The sequence below is a fragment of the Danio rerio genome, chromosome 24, assembly GCF_049306965.1.
Source record: "Danio rerio strain Tuebingen ecotype United States chromosome 24, GRCz12tu, whole genome shotgun sequence".
In the NCBI taxonomy this organism is placed as follows: domain Eukaryota; kingdom Metazoa; phylum Chordata; class Actinopteri; order Cypriniformes; family Danionidae; genus Danio; species Danio rerio.
In genome coordinates this window covers 36,273,965-36,300,516 of record NC_133199.1, presented here as the reverse complement: position 1 = coordinate 36,300,516, position 26,552 = coordinate 36,273,965, and the positions used below count along the sequence as shown (strand labels likewise).

The following is a 26,552-nucleotide window of genomic DNA, read 5'->3' as shown; positions in this document are numbered from 1 at the left end:
GTTAAAAGTCACATTGTAAGTGTTATAAACTCAAAGTGGAACATGATGCTGGGTTCAATTGGGCAAAGTAATCGAGTGTAATGTAATTTCCTCTGTTTGCCATCAGCTGATCCGGGCTGCGGGGGCGTCTTTACAGAGACCGAGGGCATCATCATCTCTCCTAACTGGCCTAATAACTATGCTCACAACAGACAGTGCATTTATATCATCAGAATGCCACGCAGTGAACAGGTGGCTCTCAACTTCACCCACATGGACCTGGAGACTCATACCGGCTGTCTTTTTGACTTTGTGGAGGTACGGTTTGTGTAATTAAAGGAATGAGGAGACATCAGAGTCTGCATTTACACTGCATGGTTCAAGTGACACAATTCCGATTGTTTATCTCCTATGTGGCATAGATCAGGCATGGCTAGGTCTACACAGAATCTGAACATGACAAAATCTGCACATTTTTAGCCCATTATTGAGTATGTTTACATGGACACCAATAATTCGATTTTAATACGATTAAGACAATACTCTAATTAAAAGTCTACCATGTAACAGCCATTTTTTATTAATTTAATCAGATTAAGGTCATAATCAAACTAAACAGAATTAAGACATGTGGAGAATGCCGATTTTAGTCGCGTTATTGAAGTGCAGTACAGACATGTAAACATCACAATCAAACTATTACCGTCGTGTAGGATTTTCGCCATATTTTGCGACAGTATATAGACCAATTACCATGTTTGTAAACATTCATGATGCGCGCAGGGAGGTGACAGAAAGCAATCAGGAGCCCTAGCATTTACAGCGAGGGAATGACATCAGATGCGGTGCAGAGTTTGTTGTTGTCTTAGAAATAAGATATTTTGATTACATATTATATATATTATTTACATAATGCTTACAGCATATTATAACAGCTCGTCACCCAGTGACAAGCACAGTGATTCAGCAAAATTAACGTTAAAGTGAGCGACGTTCATCTGACAGCTCCATTTGCGATAGTACCCACCCAATAAATATTGGATAAGATGAAGTGACCAAGCATCCAGCCCGAAATATACAATCTCAATGAAGCTCCGAGTGATTTTACAACAGAGAAGTTAAAGGTCTACAAGTCTTTGGATGCCAACAATGTTGTTCTTTGAGGTCATGTGCAATAAATATTGCTTCATGATGACCAGATTCAAGAGCTAAACACCGAGATTCCGCCTAGCCAAAGACAAGGAAACAAGACGGAGCTAACGTTATGCAAGGCCTGGGTAATTAATCACCAACACGCAAAATAACTGCATTCTGACAGTGAACTGCACCTGTATGGCAGGGTATGTGAACTTACACATAGAGGTAAAGTTGGTTTTATATTCGCACATTCAGACTTTTATCCTTAATAATATAATTTCATAAAAATATTATTTGCAAACTCTAAATAGCGAAATCATATTAACAGCAGCCCATGACTATCAAAGTACAACATTGTTCACAGTCAAATAAACAGTTAATGCTGTTTTCAAGTCACACTTGCAGGTTATTTCAGACCGAATATTCAAAGTGCCGTGGTAACGCACTTAGGGAGTGTGTCACAAGTTGTCACTGAATGAATGTGTAAATATAAAACTAAGTTTACCTTAATAAACGTAACTTTCACGTTTCATTCTTAGCATTAAGTGTCAGCAGTTTAATTAACCACATATAACTGTTTTTGCTGAAATCATTTCTGCAATCAAAAACGAGTGATGTGTATGATTCATCATAGCGTGAGCTTACCTGATATGACATGAGAACTGCAGAGTCTAGCATTTCTAATTAGCTCCTCACTTTATTCAGCTCCCATTTAGCCAAAGACGTCTGCAGTCGGTATTAAAGCAGTGTGTGGTGTATGGTAAAAGTTACGCTTTCTATTTTTGGACTCGAATTGGTCTATTCCTTACATGGCTGTTTGACACTATTCTCTGCACCTACCGAGTCAGTGAAGGACCACAGACACCTGCATTGCACAATGTGAGTTTTTTTTTCCGATATGGTGTGTGTGTGGTATTAATTTCCATTAAAACAACACTCTTCCAGCAGTTCATACTCGCATCCCATATCTCGTTTGTCATGGGAGCATGCATGAAATGTTCCCGAATGAAAGTAAAAACTGCCGAACTGCAATTAAAGTCAATAAATTAAAAATGAAACACCTGAAATTACATGAAACTCCAGATGAAATGTGGATGGCGTGAAGACAGTGACGTTAATTGAATTATGTGCTGTAACATGTAAAAAGGAACATGAAAGCAACATTCTAAAAGCAACTCATGTAAACACCTTCATTATATGATTGTCTTATTCAGATTAAGGAAAATAATTCGATTACTGATGCCTACGTAAACACAGTGAGTCTATTTAAATTTATATTTATTTAAATTAATTATTTAAATTAATTTTAGTAATATTACTGACTAATATGATAATGTTCATATGATTTATTTACAATACAGTTTCTAAAGTAATATATTCTGTCTTTTAGTAGATATATTATATGAGAGACTTACTTTGTTTACCAAATAAGTGGATCTACTTGGATTTGCATTGTAAATATTTAATAAAAGTTAAGGTATAAATTTTTATTTCATATATTAAGTTTTAATTGCGATACTCTTAAAATCATTCTGCATAAATCCACAGATTACAAAATTCCCAGCAGAAACGGCAAAAAATGTCTATCTGGCCCTAGATATTACGATCTTTCTCTCCACCAACTCAGGAATTGTTAAAATACACAGAATTATTTATTAACACTTACTTTCAGGGCAATGGAAAAGCTGGAGACTCAGGAAAGACATAGGGTGTTGACAATTCAAGACCGCACAAGGGCCTAAACAAACTCAGGGGTATAAATACAAGGTACATGATTGAACTAATAACCAACAGGGGAGGAACACAGGTGAAACTCATGAACATTAACAAACAGCGGAAAAATGGATCACATGACGCAAACATAAAGCACATGAAGGACAGCACATGGGGAAGTCACATGACATAAACACAAGACACCAGACTTTGACACTAGATATGGCCCATGTACGTGTAAGCAAGTAAAAATCACATGGATTCTGATTTACTTAAATCAGATTCTGGCTTTGTTCATATGTGGAAATGTATCCAAATGTACACGAATCATATACATGTCTTCCCATCTGCAGTGTAAGTAGTAGATCAGGTAGACCAGATTTTCACGTCGAACGTCATTAAAGCATATGCGAATGGCATTAAATCTGATGCTTTCATTTCAGAACAGACTTCAGTCCCAAACCTTAAATTTAATATACATAAATATAAAATAAAGATTTTTATATTGTCATGTTGCACAAGTTAATGCTCAAGAGATGCCCAAAGTTGGCCCATGATAACCTTTGATTTGGCCCACCATCCCATCTGAGAAGAGAGGGAGAATTATGAGGATGGTTTAGGGACTGAAATTCCTGATTTAATGTATAAGTTAACTGAAATGAAATGCTATGCTAATTAAATGTTGTAAATAAATCATTTTTTTAATGTGCGTACTGTCACCTGACGGATAGATGACAATGCAGAGACACAGATTCTGCTCGACTTGTGTATTCAGCATTGAACTCCACTGTGTTATAAATTGTTAATGTTATTTTATTGTAATAAATTATCATTGAAAATGATACTACATTAGTTAATATGATTTAAAGAAATGTTTCCAATTTATTTTTAAACATTACAAAAATAAATTAGGAAATTACCTATGGCAACTTTAAATTTCAGCCCATGGCTTTTGATGATGCCCTTCATACAACAATGTTTGGGCACCCCTGATTTAGAGAGAGGCAGAGAGAGGACACGAGCTCAACATCAGCCATATTAACAATATAAACTGATATACGACTACTGCATACATCACATGAATAAATCATGCCATGGACCAGACGCTAACATGCCTACTGGTTTAAAAAAGCCTAGATCAATAGCAGATGGCCAGATCAGAACTTTTCTGTCATAAATTGTAGCAGAACAACTTGTTAAAAAGAAAATAAAGAAAAGAAACCCTGCATACAGATTAAAAAGAGAATGGAGAAAATGGCACTCTTTTAATATCATAGCTGTTAGTCAGCACCCGCTCTTTTTTTTCTTGGCATTGTGTCTGCAGTGTAAATGCAGACATCAGTTTTTAAAGAACATCGGATTCACCATCATCTTCTGCAGTGTAAAAGCAGCCTAAGTAGCATGTTGATCTTAAACCATAAGCTTTTAAATCTGTCAGGTCCGAGACGGGACGGGTGAGACAGACCCACTGATTGGGAAGTACTGTGGAAACACCCTGCCAGCACCGATATTGTCCACCACGAATGGGCTCTGGATCCGTTTCCAGTCGGACAGCTCCGTGTCCCGTGCTGGCTTCAGGGCCATGTATGAACTTGGTGAGACATTAAATCTTCCTCTTTAAAGGTCCTGTAAAGTGGGTTGAAATCTGCATTTTTTGTTCCATGTTTGAAATAATCTCAACTGAAAATGAAGAAAGGGTGGGGCATAGAGTAGCTATTCTCCTATTAAAAAAACAGCGTTTTTATCATTGCTCTTCCAGAGAGAGTGGTTGAGCTCAAGCTCATCAAAAGAAAAGCAAATGAGAAACGTCTTGAAGGAGGCGGGGCATGTCAGACACTAGAGAGCATTTGATCGGTCAAGATTTGATGAGAAACTGAAGTATGTGGCGATGTGAAAAAAAAAAAAAACTTTAATTTTTTTTTACCCGTAAGTGACAAACTGCAAGCTTTGTATGTTTTTATTAGTTTTATGTCTTCTAAACGCGAATCTTGTCACTGCTTCAGAGCACACTAGATAAGAGATCTGCGCTGGACTAAATTTTGTATCCCACTCCTGCCAGGTTTTAATCTGAACTGACCGTTCCTGCTTATATTCAGCATTAGGTGTCCTGCTGCCCGACCCGCCCCGTTTTCTACCCGCCGCGCCCTTTCCCGCTAACGGAGGGGGCTAATGGCGACAAAACCGAAAACCACCCAGCTATACAGAGTCCAGACAGCCTATAACAAGCTGTCTGCATAAACACACACACAGACACACAGCACCACGCAAGTGACACACACACAGACAGCATCACGCGCTCTCTTAATCACACACACATACACGCACATACACAAACACATTCACACACATACACACACACATAGACAGCAACAAACAAGCTAAACAGCATCATGCTCTCTCATTCACACACATACGCGTGCTTGCTCGCTCGGGAGTCGGGAGCGATATTGTTAGACCGTCCGCTCCCGTTCAAATTACACCAGTTACTGACCGTTCCTGCGCTTTATTTGGAAAGTTATTCTCGGGCCGCAAGAAATCTGGTCGGGTCACGTGACTCCCGCGGGAATGCAGACCTCTACACTAGTCAGTAAGAGTTATTCTCTATTTCAGTAAGCTATTGTTGGCAGCATGCTTTTTGCAGCTCTGGATATGAACTGGATATGAAATATGAAAAATATTCTTAAAGTTCTCGTGATTTACCTTTAATTAGTGTACATAATTAGGTATAGTTATTACACATGTTCCGTCTAGATTTGATCTCAGACTTCATCTTATTTTTTTTCCAGCTTGTGGAGGAACCCTGTCCGGAACTGGTCAGATCCGCACTCCCTTTCATCCTGACCCGTATCCACACAACAAGGTGTGTGAGTGGGTCATAAACCAACCCGAGGGTTATGTTGTCACTCTCAACTTCCTGACCTTCGATGTCGAGGGAAGCAGCACATGCGCCTTCGATCATGTGGAGGTACAACATTAGAATTGTGCATTAGAAATTACTGACAGACTGGAGTTTACATCTCTTCTGAAGATTTAATCTCGGGCTCTCTTAGGTAAGGGACGGTCCCAGCTCTAGCTCGCCTCTAATTGGTCGATATTGTGGAGTTGAGATGCCCCCGATGCTGGAGTCCACCCAGAAATCCATGTTTATCCAGTTTAAAACAGATGCATCAGTCTCCAATCACGGTTTCACTGCTGAGTTTGGTTCTGCAGAGCAAGGTATTGTTTTCTCCCCTAAATATACTGTAGATTGTCTATTTGTACATATATTGTATATTCTTTGTAGAGAGCAGTCTACAAACTAAAATATTGGTTGCCAGACATTCAACCTAGAAATAAGGTCACTGTTGTTGGTATTATGGGATATTTGTTTATTTTATTAGCTGTATATTTTTAAAAAGTAGTCGGTTGTCTATCTGAGCAACCGAAATAAATATTTACCTTTATTACAGTATATAAATATATAGACACATAGACTCACTGGTCACTTTATTAGGTACACCTCACCAGTACTGGTTTGGGCCTCCTTTTGCCTTCAGAACTGCCTTAATCCTTTGTGGCTTGGATTCAATAAGGTACTATAAATATTCCTCAGAGATGTTGATCCATATTAACATGATAGCATCACACAGTTGCTGCAGATTTGCACATCCATGATGTAAATCTCTCATTCCTCCACATCCCAGAGGTGTGAATTCAAATCTGGTTACTATGGAGTCCATTTGAGTACAGTGTACTCATTATCATGTTCAATAAACTAGTCTGAGATGATTCATGCTATAAGACCACCACCACCAGCATGAACGGTTGACACAAAGCAGGATAAATCCATGCTTCCATGTTATTGATGTCAAATTCTGACCCTACAATCCAAATGTTGCAGCAGAAATCAAGACTCATGAGACCAGGCAATGTTTTTCCAATCTTCTCTTGTCTAATTTTGGTGAGCCTGTGTGAATTGTAGCCTCGGTTTCCTGTTCTTAGCTGACAGGAGTGGCACCCGGTGTGGTTTTCTGCTGCTGTAGCTCATCTACCTTAAGGTTGGACGTGTTGTTTGTTCAGAGATGCTCTTCTCAGTTGTAAGTTTGGTTATTTGAATTACTGTTGCCTTTCTATTTGCTTGAACCAGTCTGGCCATTCTCCTCTGACACTTGGCATTAACAAGGCATTTGCGCACAGAACTTCCGTTCACTGGATATTTTCTCTTTTTCAGACCTTTCTCTGTAAACCCTAGAGATGGTTGTGCTTGAAAATCCCAGTAGATCAGCAGTTTCTGAAATACTCAGACCAGCCTGTCTGGCATCATCAACCATGCCACGTTCAACGTCACCTAAATCTTCTTTCTAATGCTCTATTTGAAGTGCAGCAGATTGTTTTGACCATGTCTACATGCCTAAATGCATTGAGCTGCTGCCATGTGATTGGCTAATTAGAAAATTTGCGTTAACAAGCAGTTGGACAGGTGTACCTAATAAAATGGCCGGTAAGTGTAGGTTTGGATCCCAACAGAAAGCTTATTTCATGCCATGTGTTCCCTTTTGCAGGTTGTGGTGAAACTCTCACAGAACCAACAGGCTCATTTACCAGTCCAGGACACCCCACTGAATATCCTCATGGAGCAAACTGCACCTGGTACATCTCTGTTCCACCCGGACACCTCATCCGTCTGTCATTCTCCTACTTCAACATGGAGTTTCACACCAACTGCGCATACGACTATGTGGATGTCTATGATAACGGCACAGCACTGACCGGCACTCTTCTGGGCAGGTAAACACAGCCTCCATGACAGTTTAGTCCACAATCATGACTTAATTGAAGATGTGTAAATGAATGTGTTGGTTGTTTTTGTGCTCAGGTTCTGTGGGCGATCAGTTCCTCCTTCTTTAACCAGCACTGATAGTCTGATGACTGTTCTGCTGGTCTCTGACTCCAGTCTGTCTGCTGAAGGCTTTTCCGCCGACTATATCTCCATCAATGCCACCACAGGTATAATTTTATTGCAGGAACTGCTTATGAAAATCCAATTTGAAAAGCAAAAAAAAAACTGACCATGGCAAGCTATTTTAACATTTAATCCGTGAAACATACTGAGATCTAATTCCTAATATTTTTATATGCTACTGTTATCAATTCTAATATGGTTTAGCACTTATTCTTTAGAATACTACTTTTATTTATTTATTTTATTTTATTTATTTATTTAATTATTTTGTTTATTTATTTATTTATTTATTTATTTTGTTTGTTTATTTGTTTGTTGGTTCATTTATTTATTTATTCCTTCATTTGTTTGTTTATTTATTGTTTTGTTTGATGAATGTTAGTACTAATTTCAGTAGAAACAAGTTATTTATTTATTTATTTTGTTTGTTTATTTGTTTGTTGTTTTATTCATTTATTTATTTATTTTCTTTGTTTATTTGTTTGTTGGTTCATTTATTTATTTATTCCTTCATTTGTTTATTTATTTATTGTTTTGTTTAATGAAAGTTAGTACTAATTTCAGTAGCAACAAGTTATTTATTTATTTATTTTGTTTGTTTATTTGTTTTTTGTTTCATTCATTCATTTATTTTTTGTTTATTTGTTTGTTGAATGTTACTACTAATTTCTGTAGCAAAAAGTTATTTTTTATTTATTTTTTTATTTAGTTTTTGTTTATTTGTTGGTTCATTTATTTATTCATTCATTTATTTATTTGTTTGTTAAATGTTAGCACTAATTTCAGTAGCAACACGTTACTCTATTTATTTATTTAGTTTGTTTATTTGTTTATTTATTTGTTGGTTCATTTATCCATTTATTAACTAGTTACTTTTCTGTTGTTATTAATGGCATGTGAATTTTTTTCTGTTTTCTATTGGGATCTGTCATTCAGGTATTAACGTTTCAATTCCGACTATGAATTCTGTTGGTATTTTGAAGTATTACTAATACGTATTCAGTAGATAACTAGCACTTATTTGTTGAAACTATTAGATTTTTAGTCCATTCAATTACTCCACTTGCTTGCATTATTGGTGATATCTTACTATTCAAAACTGCTTTTATTTATTTTATGTCACATTTCTATTAATTTTATTATATATTTATCTTATTATTTATACTTACTGTATATTATAACTATTCAAAATGGCAACAGTAGAGTTCAATAAAAAAATCATGTGGTAAAATAGATATAAGTGCATTTTAAAATTAAATTAAAGCTTGGCATAATATAATATGAATCTTTTTAAAAATGTTTTTATGTTTGTTTGTTTTTTTTATGCGTGTACTTAGATTTACTCATTTATGGTAAGCTACACTGGCATTTACTCCATAAAATGTACTAGTATCAGATTCATTGCTACTAGTACTTATTGTTTATATTTTAGTACTTAAAACACTTGTAAATGTTTAACTAACATTAAGTATGTAATGAATAAGTACTAGCATTGAATAAATAAGAAATGGTACCTAATGTGTACTATTATACTATTAGATATTTGTGAATACAAAAATGACTAGCAGCAGTCAACACCAATGGCGTAGTGGTTAGTGCATTGACACATGTACTTCAGTGCTCACAACCTGATTTCGATTCCAAGTTCCTATGCCGATCCTTCCCCTCTTTCTGCTCCCCACACTTTCCTGTCAATAATCTCTGCTCTCCTATCCATTAAAGGTGAAAACCCTGAAAAAATAAGTATAAAATTAATAATAAAATAAATAAATAAATAACATAAATACTAGTAGCATAAAATTACATACTAGTAAGTTATAAGAACTAAATGTTAAATCTGCTTGCCATATCAGGCCTCATAGTAAATCTTGAGGTTTTTTAGAAAGTCAAGTCAGCTTAATTATCATTCTGCTGTATGTAGAGACATCCAAAGGAATAAAATGTGTATTATTTTAGCATCACATCTAGTTATTCTATTTCATTTTTCTGTACATTATCCATGCAGATTGCAGTAAGGTGTTTAGAACATCCACCGGGGAGTTGAGCTCGCCAAACTACCCCGATAATTACCCTACCAATCGAGAGTGTGTCTACAGGATCATAGTGGAAGTCAACATGCAGATCATGCTCAACTTCACTGATTTTCAACTGGAAGGGTTCAGTTCCTGTGGTTTTGATTATTTGGAGATCAGGTGAGGAGCTTTCCTGCCTCTACAGTCATTTGGTAGGTTTTGTTTTGATTTTAAACCCTTCTTCCGTTCTTTTGTAGAGATGGAGGCTATGAAACGTCACCTCTGATTGGTCGATATTGCGGAACTAACGCTCCACCTATAATAGTGTCCCATAGCAATCGGCTGTGGATGAAGTTCAGATCGGACCACTCACTCACATATAAAGGGTTCCAAGCCCACTGGGATGGCACACAGACAGGTACATGTGTGCTTTGTTTTCATCAGATTCATATTTGGCAACACACCAATAAGCCAGGCTACAATGTTTTTTTATTTATTTAAATATTTTTAAATGACTAGCCTTTGTGGGGTTTGAAATATTCCAAATAATAAAAATAATTTTTTTTAATTATAATTAATTTAAGAAGTATAATTAAATTAAATAATAATTTGTTTTATAATTAATATATGAAATAATCAACATTTGAAGTGGATCAAAAAAGTGTTTCAAAATTGTCCTAAAACAAGAATGGGTGTTATTCAATAGTTTTAGGATAATTTTGATGAAAGGTTTTGATCCACTTCTAATTTTGACTACTGCGTGTGCGCGCGTGTGTGTGTGTGTGTGTATTGTGTGTGTGTGTGTGTGTGTGTGTGTGTGTGTGTGTGTGTGTGTGTGTGTGTGTGTGTGTGTATTGTGTATTGTGTAGTTCCGGGCTATCAGGGCTATTCAATTAGTTTGTCATGGGGGCCAGTTTATGAAAAGCATTCTAAATGAAGAGCCGAAGAGATATGACTTGCAATGTAAGTGATGACACAACAACATATAAGTGTACATACATATGCTGTATTTTTGCTACTTAAGACACCCACGTTGGCTTTTTCTACATTAAAACGTTAATATATTGTATTTTTAAACTACATAACATCAGTGAATTGTGCATTGTGGCTTTTTTACAAACATATTCAAATGTTGTATTTCAAAGCACAACAAAATCAGTGTATTGCTTAAGCAGGCTTCTTCTACATTCAGACACATTCATATTTTATGTTTTGAACTGCGTAACAATTAAGGATGCAACAATTATAGATTTCGGTTGTACGATTATAAAGTCTGAAGAATAATCATGGTTTCACAGTTATCATCATTATTGTGCGTTTATTAAATTCAAGACACTACTAGTTTAGAAAATCTGCTTAGATTTTAAAGTGTTGTTTTGCTGCTCAGTAACCTTATACAGTACAAAATATTAATAAAAAACTAATAATAGACCATTTCTTTCTTTGGACTTAAAAATTAATTTTAAAAAATTGGATTTAGACATGAGTGATAATTTTACAATGAAAATAAATGACAGAACAATGAATAAATTAATAAAAATAAGAATAAATAAAAGAGTATTTGTCTAATGTTTATATATATATATATATATATATATATATATATATATATATATATATATATATATATATATACATGTATATATATATATATATATATATATATATATGTATATATATATATATGTATATATATATGTATATATATATATATATATATATATATATATATATTTATATATATATATATATATATATATATATATATATATATATATATATATATATATATATATATATATATATATATATATATTTATATATTTAGTGAAATCGGCTAATCATTGCATCCCTATTAACCATACCAGTGCATTGTACAAAAGGCCTTTTATACAAATATATCTATACAAATATACAAATGTTTTCGGCTGCCTGCACCACTCGCTTCATGTCACTTGACTCACTCTCTGCGCAGCCTTCAATCGCAGCTTATGTTGTATTGAGCAGATGCATGTCACTTCCTAGATAGCGAACATTTTCTGACTGAACTAAATTTATTGTTGAAGTCACAAATTACCTCGGGGGGCCCTGGAGTGGATACTGTAATTATATTTGATTTTAACTTTAAATCTTTACTTTAATACATTTTAATTGCATATATAAACACATTTTGCTTTACTTACTCTTTGAAGTTGTGCGTTTTATTGTAAATATTAAATTATAAATATTTATAATTTTACAAATAATAAGTGAATCCAGTTGCAAAGCAGAATACTTATTTTTAATGTGCAAGTGCCTGGACACTGATTTGTGTTTGTATACTTTGTATTCATTGTGGGGACCAAATGTATACAAGTATAGCAATGGCAGTAATTTTTGACCTTGTGGGGACATTTATTTTGGTCAACATATGAAAAACAGCTCATAAATCAAACATAATGAATTCTGAAAATGTAAAAATGTGTATTGTTCCCTGTGACGGTCGGCCTTTGGGGTAGTGTTGGAGTAAAGGGATATAATATACTGTTTGTACTAGAGCTGCACATCATGTCAATTCAGTATTGATATTGTAACGTGCACATCCACAATAGTCACATTGCAGGAAGTGCAATGTTGAGTTTATAAATTGAGATTATAGTTTATAAGGAGCCACAGTTCAGAACCTGAAGAGTTTTAGATTCATGGAAGAGTTTAACCAAAATGTAGTGAAAGTTTATCATTTGCATGTGTTCTTAAAGCATTCAGGCACCAGAGTTTCAAGCATTCAGGCACATGAAATTGTACTATTTGTATCTAATAAAGATGTATTTATTGAACTATTTAGTAAATAAAGACAATACTGTGTTATTTTTTATTTGATTATTCAATTTCTGTCCCTGAATACTGTGATGTAAAATATTTCACTTCTATCTTCCTAATAACAATCCCCATAATCTTCCAGACTAATCCTAAATCAGACAAAATGAATGATTTTTTTCCCCCAAATAGATCTGTTCAAGCTATCTGACCAAATTGTGTTCATATCGGAATATAAAATGGAGCAAAACAAAATATTGCAATGTTAAATCTTTCCAACATCGTGCAGTCCTAGTTTGTATAGTATCAAACTCATTTTTCCATGGGAAGTCCCCACGAAGATAGCTGTACAAGTGAATGTGTTGCAACTGTATCCACTTATCAACTATTAACTTGTTGCATGTCTCTGTTATAGGCTGCGGTGGGACGTTGACCACAAGCAGTGGAGGTTTCACATCTCCCAACTACCCTCTTCCCTATCCTGCCAATGCCGAATGCTACTGGCACATCAAAACCAGCGCAGGAAGCAGAATCCAGCTCAGCTTTGGAGACTTTCACCTTGAGGACACCGTGGACTGCTACTTTGACTATTTGATGGTTAGAAGACAGATTTCTAGAGTTTTTGACTCCTGTTATTAAGCTTGAATCTTTTTATTATTATTGCTTTTGTACAGTATAATATAACAATTGTTTTTACAAACTGGTGGTTACAAATCAACATGCATGAGACCGTAATGACAACTAAAAACAAGACATGCTCTCCAAATAAATTAGATTGAAAAAAATCTATAAAATAAATACAAATCGCCAGCACAATCTGCAGATTTGCCAAATTATTTAACGAATGACTCCCACATCATTAGAAAAAGTCATGGGCTGTTTCTCAATATGCGTTCTTCAGCGGTTTTGCGTCCTCGTGTTCTCGTGAAACATCATCATCAGCAGTTCAGTTCCAATACTCAAGACCGCAAGTACGGAGGACGCGTGAAACTTTCCAGATGTGTTCTTGATATCGAGGACGCACCGATGCAGACTTGAGCACCGAACTCGCTCTGGAAGTCCCAGAAGTCATTGCGACTGGAGGTGGGAAGCACAGCATTTTATCTAGATTTATTATTAAAGCTCATAGATATGAATTATTTACCTCAGGAGTTTCCCTAAATGAAACGGTGAATGTAAACATTACCATGGACATCTTAATAAAGGAATAAACACATTAAGGGTGTTTGTTTGCTGAAATTCGTATTAAAATCCGTTTTATTTATATTGTTCAACATATATTTATAATGTATTTATGCAAAATATATATTTTGAAAAGGGAAAAAACAATAAATCGTTGTATGAAGGCTGTAATGTTTAAATAATTTACCATTTAAAACACGTGAAGGTCATGTGACCATCAGGTAGAACGCAGCATCTTAATTCTCAAAGGATGCGTTCTCTGCCCTCGCGGTCTCCTGAGTTCGTTCTTCCGAGGACACCTGGCAAGACCGCTCTCCACAAGAACACAAGTCTGTTCTCTGCGTTCTTGGAATTGAGAAACAGCCATGCTCTTTCCTTTCCTTGATAAAATGGATTTTTTCTCAATGTAAAATCTTGTCCACGATCCACATATCAAATGTTGGTACTGCTTCAGACATTTTAAGTGTTGTAAAAGAAGTCATTTTGCTAAGGGAAACTGCTTGTGCTACCTATTGGCTCATTGGTGATTCTGGTGTTATGTACGTGTATGTTCCAGGTGTATGATGGCAACAATAGTAATGCTCATCAACTGGCTAAACTGTGCGGAAATCAGATTCCTGCACCCATCAGCTCGTCCAGAGAGAACATGTATGTGAAACTGCGTACAGACAGCATCATCCACACTGGCGGATTTCTGGCAAACTACCATTCTAGTGAGTGACGCTTGAAACACATGAGTGTAAAAACCTCTGTCAACCAGAGAAAACACACTGAAGTTTACCCTGATTTATGGAAGACAGCCAGTAAAATGGCATTCAGTGTAATCATATATACATTTTTAATAATAAAAAAGTATATAATCAAGCATGTTTAGAACAAGAATTATTTTATAGCATATTAAAAAACCTGTATAGGGATGTCAATACAATCCAATTCTGATTGCAATAAAATACAATACAATTTAATACAGATTAATCGTCATTTTAAATCTTCAAGCATTTGTCACTGTCTTTCATATAACTCGCATTAACCCATTTGTCAGCAAGAGGTTTTAATCAATTAAAACAGAATAATATTATGTGTTAACACTCATTATTTCATATAATCGTAATAAGTACAGAGTACAAAGTAAGCAAGTTTTCATTTTTATACAAATACATTGTTTCATTAATTTCTTTAAGATATTAATAATTAATTAAATAAATAATTGTTAATTTACTTTTGAAGTAAATGTATCTGGGTTTAAGAGGACAAAAACAATACTGTCAGAAAATATTTATTCACTGAATTCCACATTTTTCAAATTATTGCTTTAAAGGGCCATGACACCCCCCACTTTCGGTTAAAGTCTACTTCAGAATTTTTTCAAAAGATGCATGATTAATGGGCGTGGAGCTCCGCGAGCATCGGGCAGGAGTGGGCGTAGCCAGCAGGGGAGAACGTGAGCGAACGAAGCTAGCTCACAAAATGAGACAAACCGTGAGGAGATCGCATGAGTTTATAGTTTACAAAGTTAAAATGCAAAGAAATTAACAGTGATTTAATGTCCTGCTACATTTGTTATTCGTAATTTCATATACACATAACCACAATTTATATCATTATAAAGATAAGTGTGTTCATGTAAACCCTATAAATGAGGACTTCTCCCTCAATCCCCGTGTCCAGCAGACTCAGTGCAGCAGGTCTCCTGACCTGTCTATTTTAACCATTAGTCCTGCTGGTAATCTGGAGGATTTAGGCAAACACAGCAGCACAGTGATGTGTCTGAATGTGAACGAACTCCTGATAAAAGACAGCGTCCGCCATTCTCTAATTCTTGTGCTGCTCTCCCGACAAAAATGCTAGCAGCACACACACAGCTTAGCTGTATGATCGGCCCTGACAAGATTGCGGGGGAAAACATGCAACAAACCCCGTGGATGATGGAAACAAACTCATATTAGCCTTCATGAACGGCTAAATACTGTGTGCCGTGGGTCCGTGACGTGTCTCACAGCTCGGGCTTGACTCTGGCAGGTCTGGCAGGTCTCATGAATAATTAAGCAGCCGGCTCTTCTCATAGGATAAGAAAACTCCGCTATGAATAATAATGAGAAACCGACGCGTCATCATTGCACTTGCAGTACTGCGCTACGTCGCCGATTTTGATCCCGCCCCAAAAATCATTTTAAACCCGGAAGCTGAAATTAGCTGACAAAAGCTCAAAATTATCCAGTTTTCCCCACAATTAAAGCTGACAGGTGCTAACATTGTCTTAACTGATGCTCAACACACACAAATCTGTTAATATAAAAAAAAGTTCTCCAGGGTGTCCTGAACCTTTAAAGAATACCATGGTGCATTCACAGAAACCTAAAAATACCATGGTACTTTATCAAATTGTTGTTCTTTTATTTTGTAATTATGTGAATGGAAAAAGTATGACGTACACCAGGGGTGGTCAATTAATTTTTTCAAGAAGCCACATTAGACTCTTGGGCAGTTTTAGAGGGCCAGACCTATAAAAAATTCTGTGAAACTATTCAATAAACATTTATAAAAACTAAAACTAATAAACTAATTTAAAAATTAAACAAAAAGACCAGCATCACAATATCAACTTCATATGAATGCCCCAGAGTTGTTTGTTTGATTGCTTCACCTTAGTTCATTTTATTTATATATCTATTTATTCTTAAATAAATCCAGTGGCACCTGGAAATGTGAGCGCACCACATGTGCATCCCCTCCATACCTTTTTGTGCGCTAAACCCGGGTGTCTCCATTTGAAATAATAAAAACTGAGCGCTATATGAGACGTTTATATGTGAAAGTCCCCTTTTGTTGACTCGCAATATTAGACCTGTGTATTGCAAGGTCCTAAACTAAATACTTCATGCAGGTCTATCAAAGAAGTCCAGTGGCCCGCATGTGACCTTGCGGCCGTAAAATGCCCAGGTCTGACATAGACGATCAACATATAACAGTGAGCATAAAAAAAAATACATGTAATAAACAAAATACAGGAAGTTGTTAAATACTACTACTACTACTAATAATAATAATAATAATAGTAAAAATAGTAATAATGACAACAACAATAATAGTAAAAATGATAAACTAACTAGTAAAAAAGGATAAACTAAAGAACAAATGACAGAGATAGACTAAATATATACTATATATATATATACATAAACAAATTCTACACCAAAAAGAGCTATACAACTAAACATGTAATATTAGTAATATTCCATGGTACTGTTTTTGTTAATAAAAATTAGACTTTACTTATCCGCTGTGGCTTTAAATCATCCATGAATTATGCTTTGTTTTTGTATCTGCCGGTGAAGTTCATCCAGGGGACACCGACTTGTTTTGGATCTCTTCTTTTTAGTCTTGTTTTAATTATGTTTGTGAGGGTGAAATGTCACGGTTTAGAGCTCGGCGCACCACTATCTGTCTTCTTTTGTGATTTCTCTCATTCATTTGCTTTTTCTTTGGCTGTTAATAGTTTAATGCCAGCGTGTTTCCCAGACATTAAAACTTTACTGCAAGGTCAAATCCAGTTCTAGCCAACAATACCTCTCTACTTAAATCCACATGAACTGGGAGCTGCCACCGTTTGTTTTTTCTGTATTGTGATGCAGTTCCTAGAGAAACGGCAAATTAAATGGAAAAAGAGTGGGCTTGGCTTGTTTTTTTTTTTACTGCAAGCTGATTGGATGTGGTAAAGTATGCATTTTATTTAGAAAGATCTGAAAAAGAGTATGGGGAGAGTTATTACCACCAAACGGACCCCTCCTCCTCCTCCTCCTCCTCACCATTTCTGTTTGTTGTCAAAACTGACAGTAGAGGGGCGTGGTCAAGTATGTTAGCCATGCCCAATACCTCAGACAGACCTAATCTGAGCATTTAACTAAAATCAAACAGAAAAGAATGAAAGATTACAAGGGCAAACCATTTTTTTTTTCTTAATGACATGCACAGATGAATTGTTCACCATATAACAATCAATCCGAGCTAACAAAATCAAAATGGTTAGTTTTAATTTCATGTGTACTTTAAAACTGCACATATTGCTGTTCAAAGGAGTTTTTAAAACTTTAGTTCTTTGATTTACCGAATTCTTCCCATCTCATATTATTAATATCATGGGCTTTCTTTTCTCCTGTAGCTTGTAATGGTATGCTGATTGCCAATCGCAGTCGAGGAATGATCGAGAGCTTGAACTATCCCAATGACTACCCATCTCACGCCGACTGCAGCTGGACCATTCAGGCCTACATGGGCAACACCATCAACTACACATTCATAGCCTTTGAGGTGGAGCAATCCGATGGATGTGGCTACGACCATGTAAAGGTCAGCATACCATTTGTCAAACCTAATGGTGACTTTATTGTGCTTTTTTAAATGTTCCTAATTAGAGCTGGGGTGGCATGGTGGCTCAGTGGTTATCAGCACTGTGAAGGCTTTTTATACTTGACTTGCTCGCTGTTGTACTTTTGGGCAGACCAAGACAAGCATTTCCCACATAAGATTGCCAACAGTGCAGACAAATATAAAATATCGCAAATTAGAACAGGTTGGTTAATTAAATTATGCTACTGTATGTAACGTTTAGTTAGCAATAATTCTCCAGTGCCGATAGCAGAACCGTTAACGTCAGAGCTTATCAATACTTCGGTCTTTTATAATAAGTACCAAATTCCGGTACCCTTCCCTAATCTCCATATGGGCAACTTTTCTGATGTGGTCATTTTACTCGTACCCCATGTTATACTGTGTTGTACTTGTAAAATCAAGGTGTCTAGGTGATCTAGACAACAATCCCTTCTTTCTCATGGAGGACGAGAGGGACATGTATCTGAAGCATACAACAAAACAACAGCAACGTATTTCAGATTCGCAAAAATGTAGACAGTGCCCTTTAGTGGATTTGTCATCTGAAACCTGCAACGGCATGAACCCAGAGCGACATATTTTACTATTTGCATGAGGAAATAGTAGGCTAAGGCATGCATTTCCAAGTAGCTTAGGCTGAAAATATCCATTTATGCATTAATGCTAATTCCTGTTAGAAATCTTATTGGCAAAAAAAACAATATATGCATTTAGGGTGCACTGAGAAGCTTTCGAGAATAACAGTAACCTTTGTAAGGTCCACCCAGTTGGCCCAATGAAGGTGTCCACTTGTGGATAAAGGTGTCAATGCGTGTTCGGCCTTTCCAGTGCACAATGTTGTTTCAGTTTAACTTTAACTCATATCTGACTGCAATTTTAATATGAAGTGGTTTAGAAGATTAATATATTTATCTTTTGTTTTATCTGACTCCAATCATAAAACATTAGAAGATTATATCAATATATAATTTAGATAAATGTTTGAACCTATTGTCTTCACTCGTAACTATTACATTTGGTCATTCGGGTGCTCATGATGCTTAAAGTAATCGCCTCGGCCGAAGGTGTCCCTCATTGTCACACTCTCGTCTATCTTGATTATTAAATAGAGGTAATTGACTAATACTTTTATATAGTTTTTTTTATTATAAATGTAACTGACTACTGTTCTCTATAACAGTGGTTCTCAAAGTGGGGGTCGGAACCCCCTGAGGGGTCGCGGGGCAATGAAGGGGGGTCGCCTGGTGATTTCCAAAAATCTATTTATTTTTATTAAACCATAAGAATTAACATATTTTATCCATAACTATACTGAAAATAAAAATAGTCGTTTATAGTTACTATATAGTTACTATAGTAGCTTATAGTTACTAGTTCTATTGAATTGCGACCCCTGGGGTAATTACATTATATTAAAGGCAGCAATAGCGTCAGATGCATTTTGATTTTATAACATCAGGTTATACTTTTTGGCACATTTAAAGCACTGACACAAATTTAATTGGTGTGTCTGCGTCATTGCATGCAAGGTTTCTGTATTCATAACCACCTCAGAGGATATTGGGGGTCGCAAGTCACTGGTATTGTTATTTTGGGGGTCGCGGGCTGAAAAGTTTGGGAACCCCTGCTCTATAATAATTTAGGTTTAGCCAAGCCAATGGTTTCCCATGTACACTAATTTAGAACATTACATTCAAACAAGGGTCAGGCACCCTATCTAGGTTAGTCGTGCAACCCCTTGTTGCCCTTAGACAGAAATAACTTCTCTGTCTAATTTCTCTGAGAATGAGACCATTGTACCAGTCGCACTGAGACACTTCAAATGATATCAAGCATGATAGATAAAGTCACTTGGATTGATATAGAACATTCAGATGACAATTTTGAGATGACAATTCTGTGAAGAGGAGGGTGAGTGAACAGGGGGTTGCGGGAGATGTTTTAAATGTAAATGAAGAAAGGAGAGGAGTGAACTTTCCTGCATTCCCATCTGCTGGGGTGTGGAGCCAGCCCATGCTTGTATTATCAAAGACATTAATGTATCTGTGGTATCTCAAATCTTACACTTTCACTCTGACTTCGATATAGGGCTGGGCCGATAAACGATATTAAACCAAACTGCGATAAAATTTATTTCAATAGCAATGATAAGCTCTGGACCTTGATTTAAAAGTCAATCACACAGCAGAAATAAACAACAATGGCAATCTAAAAGTGTGTAGATATTAGAGATGTACTGAATTTTGTCCGGGCCTTACGGTGGCGCAAGGGGCAGCTCGATCTTCTTACAGCAAGAAGGTCGGTGGTTTTAGCCTCGGCAGGGTCAGTTGGTGTTTCTGGGTGGAATTTGTATGTTCTCCCTGTGTTGGTGAGGGGTTCATCCGGGTGCTCTTGTTTTCCCCCACCAGTCCAAAGACATGCAGTAAAGGTTAATTGGGTAGGCCAGTCCATGGTGTATGGGTGTGAATGGGAGTCTATGGATGTTTCCCAGTGATGGGTTGCAGCTGGAAGGGCATCCGCTGGGTAAAACATGTGCTGGGTAAGTTGGCGGGTCATTCCGCTGTGGCGACTCCAGAATAATAAAGGGACTAAGCTGTTTTTGGCCACTGAAAATTTATCAGCCGAAAATATGTCATGCCATTTAATGGACCCTGTCATTTTTGTGGCTTCAGTCATTGTTGGGATACTCATTTAAATCTGGAAGCATTAACAACTTATATCGAAATATATATCGTTATCGATCTGTATGAAAAATAATTATTGAGACTGCATTTTTGCCATATTGCCCAGCCCTTCGTCGATAAAATATAAAAATGCTCTGGTGATTTCCTCACCATCTTGTTTCACATGGAAACCAGCCTAGGCTGGTTGGCTGGTTTTAGTTGGTTGACCAGCCTGGTTTTAGAGGGGTTTTGGCCACTTCCAGGCTGGTTTCCAGCCATTTCTAAGCTGGTCAGGCTGGAAAATGACCAGCCAAATCCAGCTAAAACCAGCTTGACCAGCCTGGTTTAAGCTGGATATAGCTGGTTTTGGCTGGACTCCCAGCTTGGCTAGGCTGGTCAAGCTGGTTTTAGCTGGTCATCTCCCAGCCTGACCAGCTAAGTCCAGGCTGGAAATGGCTGGAAACCAGCCTGGAAGTGGCCAAAACCCCTCTAAAACCAGCCAACCAGCCTATGCTGGTTTAAGCTGGATTTTTCAGCAGGGAATGCTAATGCTAAAGCTAGTCTGCTTGACTTGAACAGAAAGTTCAGTGTTTTTCTAACTGAGTGCCATCTTCACTTCTTTTTCAAGCTTATCTTCTTTTTAAGGGTCAAGTAGTCTCATTCTTTCTGGACATTTTGTCATCGAGTTTCATTATAGAGCTTAACAGTCTTTGAAAGCATATAAATGGGCCTTTGAGTTCCTCTCCTTTCACTCGTCACCATGACAACCCAAACAGTGATGTCATCAGTGGGCCTCTTGTAGAAATGTTGAGTTTTAGCTTCTCCTCAGGCTGTTTTAAGAGAGCCATAATAAGCGTTGTTCCATACACAGACATTCAGATGTTTTTACTGGGTATTTTGGACTTGTTGATGACTTCTTCATTGTGGAATGTGCGCTTTTGTGCACAGGCCAACAATATCACAGCACACTTTTTGTTCCTAAGACTGGAGAACAGATGGTCTGAATTACTGATGTGATGTCACTAGTTGTAGTTCCTGCAAAAGGTCAATTATTCTTGGAAGGGTAGTGCAGGATGAAGCATGTTTTATACTGTGATCTGCTATTAGATCTCTCCATTTTTAACATCACTTATAAGTCTTGCTTTTTTTAGTCAAGCGGGGTGTAGAATTACATGCTCACTAGCCTACTTTTGGGACATTTTAAAAGGATATTGTTTTTACAGATGTGTAACCATACAACATGTAGCAGTTTTACCATTTTAAATAATTTATATGGGGCAGCGCGGTGGCCCAGTAGTTAGCACTGTTGCCTCACAGCAAGAAGGTCGCTGGGGCAGTTGGCGTTTCTGTGTGAAGTTTGCATGTCCTCTCCGTGTTGGCATGGGTGTCCTCTGGGTGCTCCGGTTTCACCCACAAGCCCAATTGGGTAAGCTAAGTTGTCCTTTGTGTATGTGTGTGAATGAGAGTGTATGGGCCTTTCCCAGTGATGGATTGCAGCTGGAACGGCATCCACTGCATAAAACATATGCAGGATAAGTTGGCGGTTCATTCCGCTGTGGAGAACTCAGAAAACTCCGAACTCAGAGAGCTGAAAAGAAAACGAATAAAATAATTATTTGTCACAACCATTTGTCAAAAACTGTAGAATAATCAATCATTTTGGATCATTTTAATTTCATGTATTTTAAACTTAGTTTTTGTTGTTGTTTTTGTCATCGTTAGTAATAATATTAGTATTTTTAGTATTAGTATGTTTCTGTATAATTCTGATAAATATTTATTTGAATTTTTAGTTATTTCAGCTGTAGCGAGGCAGAGGGAAAACACAAACACCGTAGATAATGTTACAAACAATGCCCCGGAGGGTGCCTTTATTTTACAAGTGATATTGGGGTGAATGAGTGCTCTTCTTAAGGGTGCGTGCTCAAGTGCTCCGGGGAGATGGTGAAGGCTGGTGAGAAGTAGAGTGTTGGATCGGTCACGAGCTGGATTCGGCTGTGGGAGAGACAGAGAGAGACAAGCGTTAGCGCAGGGAGTCATGTCAAATGAAGCTCACTTCCTCCTGTGTGGGGCTGGCTTATATCTCTCCCTGGCTGATGAGGTCCAGCTGTGAGCGATCCGAGGTTGATGAGAGATCCAGCTGGTGTGGATTTGTGCCCAGGGCGACGTGGTACTATATGACTCGCTACATTCCCCCCCCCTTAGCGTCGTCCTGGTCCTGGGTATCCTGCGAAGGAAGAGCAGTGTATTGAGAGGGGGGGTAGAATGTTTCGACAGACCTGCCCATCCTGACCAGAGCCGTGAGAGTCCGTCTGCGTTTCCGTGGGAGGCCCCGGCTCGATGTTGGACGTCGAAGTTGAAATCCTGGAGCGACAGGAACCACCTGGTGACCCGAGCGTTGTTGTTTTTCGCTGTAGCCATCCATTGTAGCGGGGCGTGGTCGGTCACCAGAGTGAATTTCCTGCCAAGGAGATAGTACCTTAGCTCCAGGATTGCCCACTTGATCGCCAGGGCCTCCTTCTCCACCGTTGCGTAGCGGGTCTCTGCGGGGGTCAGCTTCCGACTCACGTACATTATGGGATGTTCTTCATCGCCGTGGACCTGGGAGAGGACCGCGCCCAGGCCCGAGTCGGAAGCATCTGTCTGTAGAATGAAGGGGCAGCCGAAGTCAGGTGCGTGCAGTACCGGTGAGGACGTGAGGGACTTCTTTAGGGCTCGGAACGCGTCGTCGGCTTCCTTGGTCCATCTTATCCTCTCCGGCTGCCCCTTTCTGGTCAGGTCTGTCAAAGGGCTGGCTATGGATGAGAAGTTAGGTATGAAACATCTATAGTAGCCCGCTAACCCCAGAAATGCACGTACCTGGGTCTTTGTGGTGGGTTGTGGAGTTTCCTGTAGTGCCTTGACCTTGTTTTGCTGTGGCTGTATGAGACCTCGTCCAATGTGGAACCCGAGGTATCTGGCTTCGGCTAGACCCAGGTGGCATTTCTTGGGATTAGCTGTGAGCCCAGCCCGTCGAAGATCTAAGAGCACCCTCCGTAACCGGGATAGGTGTTCTTCCCATGACTCTGAGTGGACGATGAGGTCGTCCAGGTAGGCTGCTGCATATGGCTGGTGGGGCCTCAGCAGGATGTCCATCATTCTTTGGAATGTGGCTGGGGCCCCGTGGAGCCCGAAGGGAAGAACCCGGTATTGCCAGTGCCCACCGGGTGTGGAGAAGGCGGTTTTCTCCTTGGCGTCTTCACTAAGTGGTAACTGCCAGTAGCCTTTGGTGAGGTCAATGGTGGAGATAAATCGGGCTCCACCCAGCCTATCCAGCAGCTCGTCCACCCGAGGCATGGGGTATCCGTCGAACTTGGAGATCTCGTTGAGTTTCCTGAAGTCGTTGCAGAAACGGAGGGTGCCATCGGGTTTGGGGACCATCACTATTGGGCTGGACCACGGGCTACGGGATGGTTCGATGATGCCTAACCTTCTCATCTTCTGGATCTCCTCGTCGATAGCCAGCCTGCGAGCCTCTGGAACTCGATAAGGCCTTTGCCGGACGATGGTGCCAGGAGGAGTGATAATGTTGTGCTGGATGATGGAGGTTCGGCCCGGTTTCTCCGAGAACACATCCTTGAACTGACCAACCAAGGCTTGCAGCTCCGCCTTCTGGTTTGGTGAGAGTTGCTCACCTATGTGGACCACGGGAAGATTTTCTTCAGTGAAGGCAACGAGATGACCTGGAGCTGCAACCCACTTCTTCATAAGATTAATGTGGTACAGTTGTTCTTCCCGTCTTCGTCCCGGCTGACGGACTCGATAATTTACCGGCCCTACCCTTTCTACCACCGTGTATGGCCCCTTCCAGGATGCGAGGAACTTCGACGTTGTGGTAGGTATGAGTATCATCACCTTGTCCCCTGGGTGGAACTCTCTGGGTTGGGCGGGCCGGTTATACAATCTCTGCTGGGCGCGCTGGGCTTCGGTCAGGTGTTGCTTGACGATGGGCATGATTTTGTCGATGCGTTCTCTCATGTCCCGTACGTGTTCAATCACCGACCGCTGGGGGGCTGGCTCCTGCTCCCAGGCTTGCCGAGCCACATCCAATAGGCCTCGGGGTTGGCGGCCAAACAGCAGTTCGAAGGGGGTAAATCCTGTGGAGGCCTGGGGGACTTCCCTGATACCGAATAACACGTACGGGATCATGAGGTCCCAGTCGCGCCCGTCCTCTGCCACCACCCGTCGGAGCATCTGTTTCAGAGTTTTGTTGAATCGCTCGACAAGGCCGTCAGTCTGTGGATGGTACACTGAGGTTTTTAGTTGTTTTACCTTGAGGAGGTGACAGAGGTCTGCCATCAACCGGGACATGAAGGGGGTGCCCTGGTCGGTCAGTATCTCTGTTGGGATTCCCACTCGACTGCATAGCAGAAACAGCTCCTTCGCGATGGCCGATGACGTGGCTTTCCTCAAGGGAATCGCTTCAGGGTATCTGGTGGCATAATCGAGGATAACAAGGATGTGCTCATGTCCCCGGGCCGACTTCGGCAAAGGCCCTACCAAGTCCATACCAATTCGGGTGAAGGGCACGTCGATGATCGGTAGTGGTATTAGAGGGCTGGGGGGTGGTCGTTGGGGAGACGTTCTCTGGCAGATGTTACATGCCTGGCAATACCTTTTTACTTCCCCGTCTAGCCCCGGCCAATGGAAACGATCGCGGATCCTTTTCACCGTGTTGGCCGCTCCCAGATGTCCAGCCATCGGGTGGGTATGTGCCAGTTCCAAGACCGTCTCCCTCTTGGTCCTCGGAATGACCAGTAGTGTCTTCTTTTCCCCCCGCCTCTCTGCGACACAGTACAGCAGACCATTTTCCACAATGAAATGTGGGAGGGGGTGAGGGCTGGGAAGTCGCTCATTTCCGTCGATGATCCGTACTTGTGGCCAACAGTGTTTGAGCGTTTCATCTTCCCTCTGTGCTCTGCCAAAGTCACCTCCTGCGGTTATCTGTTGAAACAGATCAAAGTATAGATTAGCAGATATAGATGACTCACCCCCTCTGTCGCTCTCGGTGGTTATCAGCGCTGGTTTGCGGTCCCGATGAGCCCGTGACTTGTTCTTCTTCTTGGAACGAGCCGATAGAGCGTGGTGGTGAGTGAGGAGTTCGTCGAACCCCGGCCAGTCTCTGCCCAGTAGGAGGGACACAGGAAGATCTGGAACAACCCCGACTTCGATTCGCCAGCTACCTGGTTTCGCCGCGATGTTTCTTCGGGCGGGTACGTGGCGGGTATCACCATGCACACACGTGATCGGAATTCGCCCTTTGCTTTCATGATGGTATTTTAAAGTTTTCGGGTGGACCAGAGTGATGGCGCTTCCTGTGTCTAAGGTGGCCGTTTGTGTTTTTCCCTCTAGCTGGACTTTATGGGTGGGAGCTTCGGGAGGGATATTGCGGTGAACCGCGCACCCTGCTGTCCAGGCCGGGGTCGAGTGCGTCGTCGGCTCGGTGGGCATCGGCTCGTCCATCGGGCTAGGGACCGCTGGTCTGCCGCCTGGTCGCGCTGTGCCCTCCACCGGTCGCCAAGGTGCACTTACCCTCCGGGGTGGCAGAGCCGCTCTCTCCCCATTATCTCTGGCGATGTGAGCTTCAGCCAGCTCGATCGCCTCCACCAGGGTGGCCAGTGACTCAGGATTTCGCATGCTGGTGAGTGTTCGCAATCGTCGGGGTAACGCACGCATCATCTTCTCGATGATCACCTTCTC

The 26,552-nt window shown here is 39.4% G+C and overlaps 1 protein-coding gene across 1 annotated transcript in view; it reads left to right on the top strand.

Moving 5' to 3' along the window:
- The window catches only part of cubn (cubilin (intrinsic factor-cobalamin receptor)), a 116,017-nt gene that overhangs the window by 23,455 nt on the left and 66,010 nt on the right, over positions 1–26,552 (top strand). Inside the window, exons 16-26 of the mRNA XM_021470374.3 lie at positions 107–297; positions 4,268–4,424; positions 5,616–5,794; positions 5,880–6,045; positions 7,371–7,596; positions 7,685–7,815; positions 9,777–9,963; positions 10,041–10,201; positions 12,995–13,176; positions 14,318–14,474; positions 17,921–18,108. Coding sequence (XP_021326049.2) covers positions 107–297; positions 4,268–4,424; positions 5,616–5,794; positions 5,880–6,045; positions 7,371–7,596; positions 7,685–7,815; positions 9,777–9,963; positions 10,041–10,201; positions 12,995–13,176; positions 14,318–14,474; positions 17,921–18,108 — 1,925 coding nt within the window. The remainder of the gene's footprint in view (positions 1–106; positions 298–4,267; positions 4,425–5,615; positions 5,795–5,879; positions 6,046–7,370; positions 7,597–7,684; positions 7,816–9,776; positions 9,964–10,040; positions 10,202–12,994; positions 13,177–14,317; positions 14,475–17,920; positions 18,109–26,552) is intronic.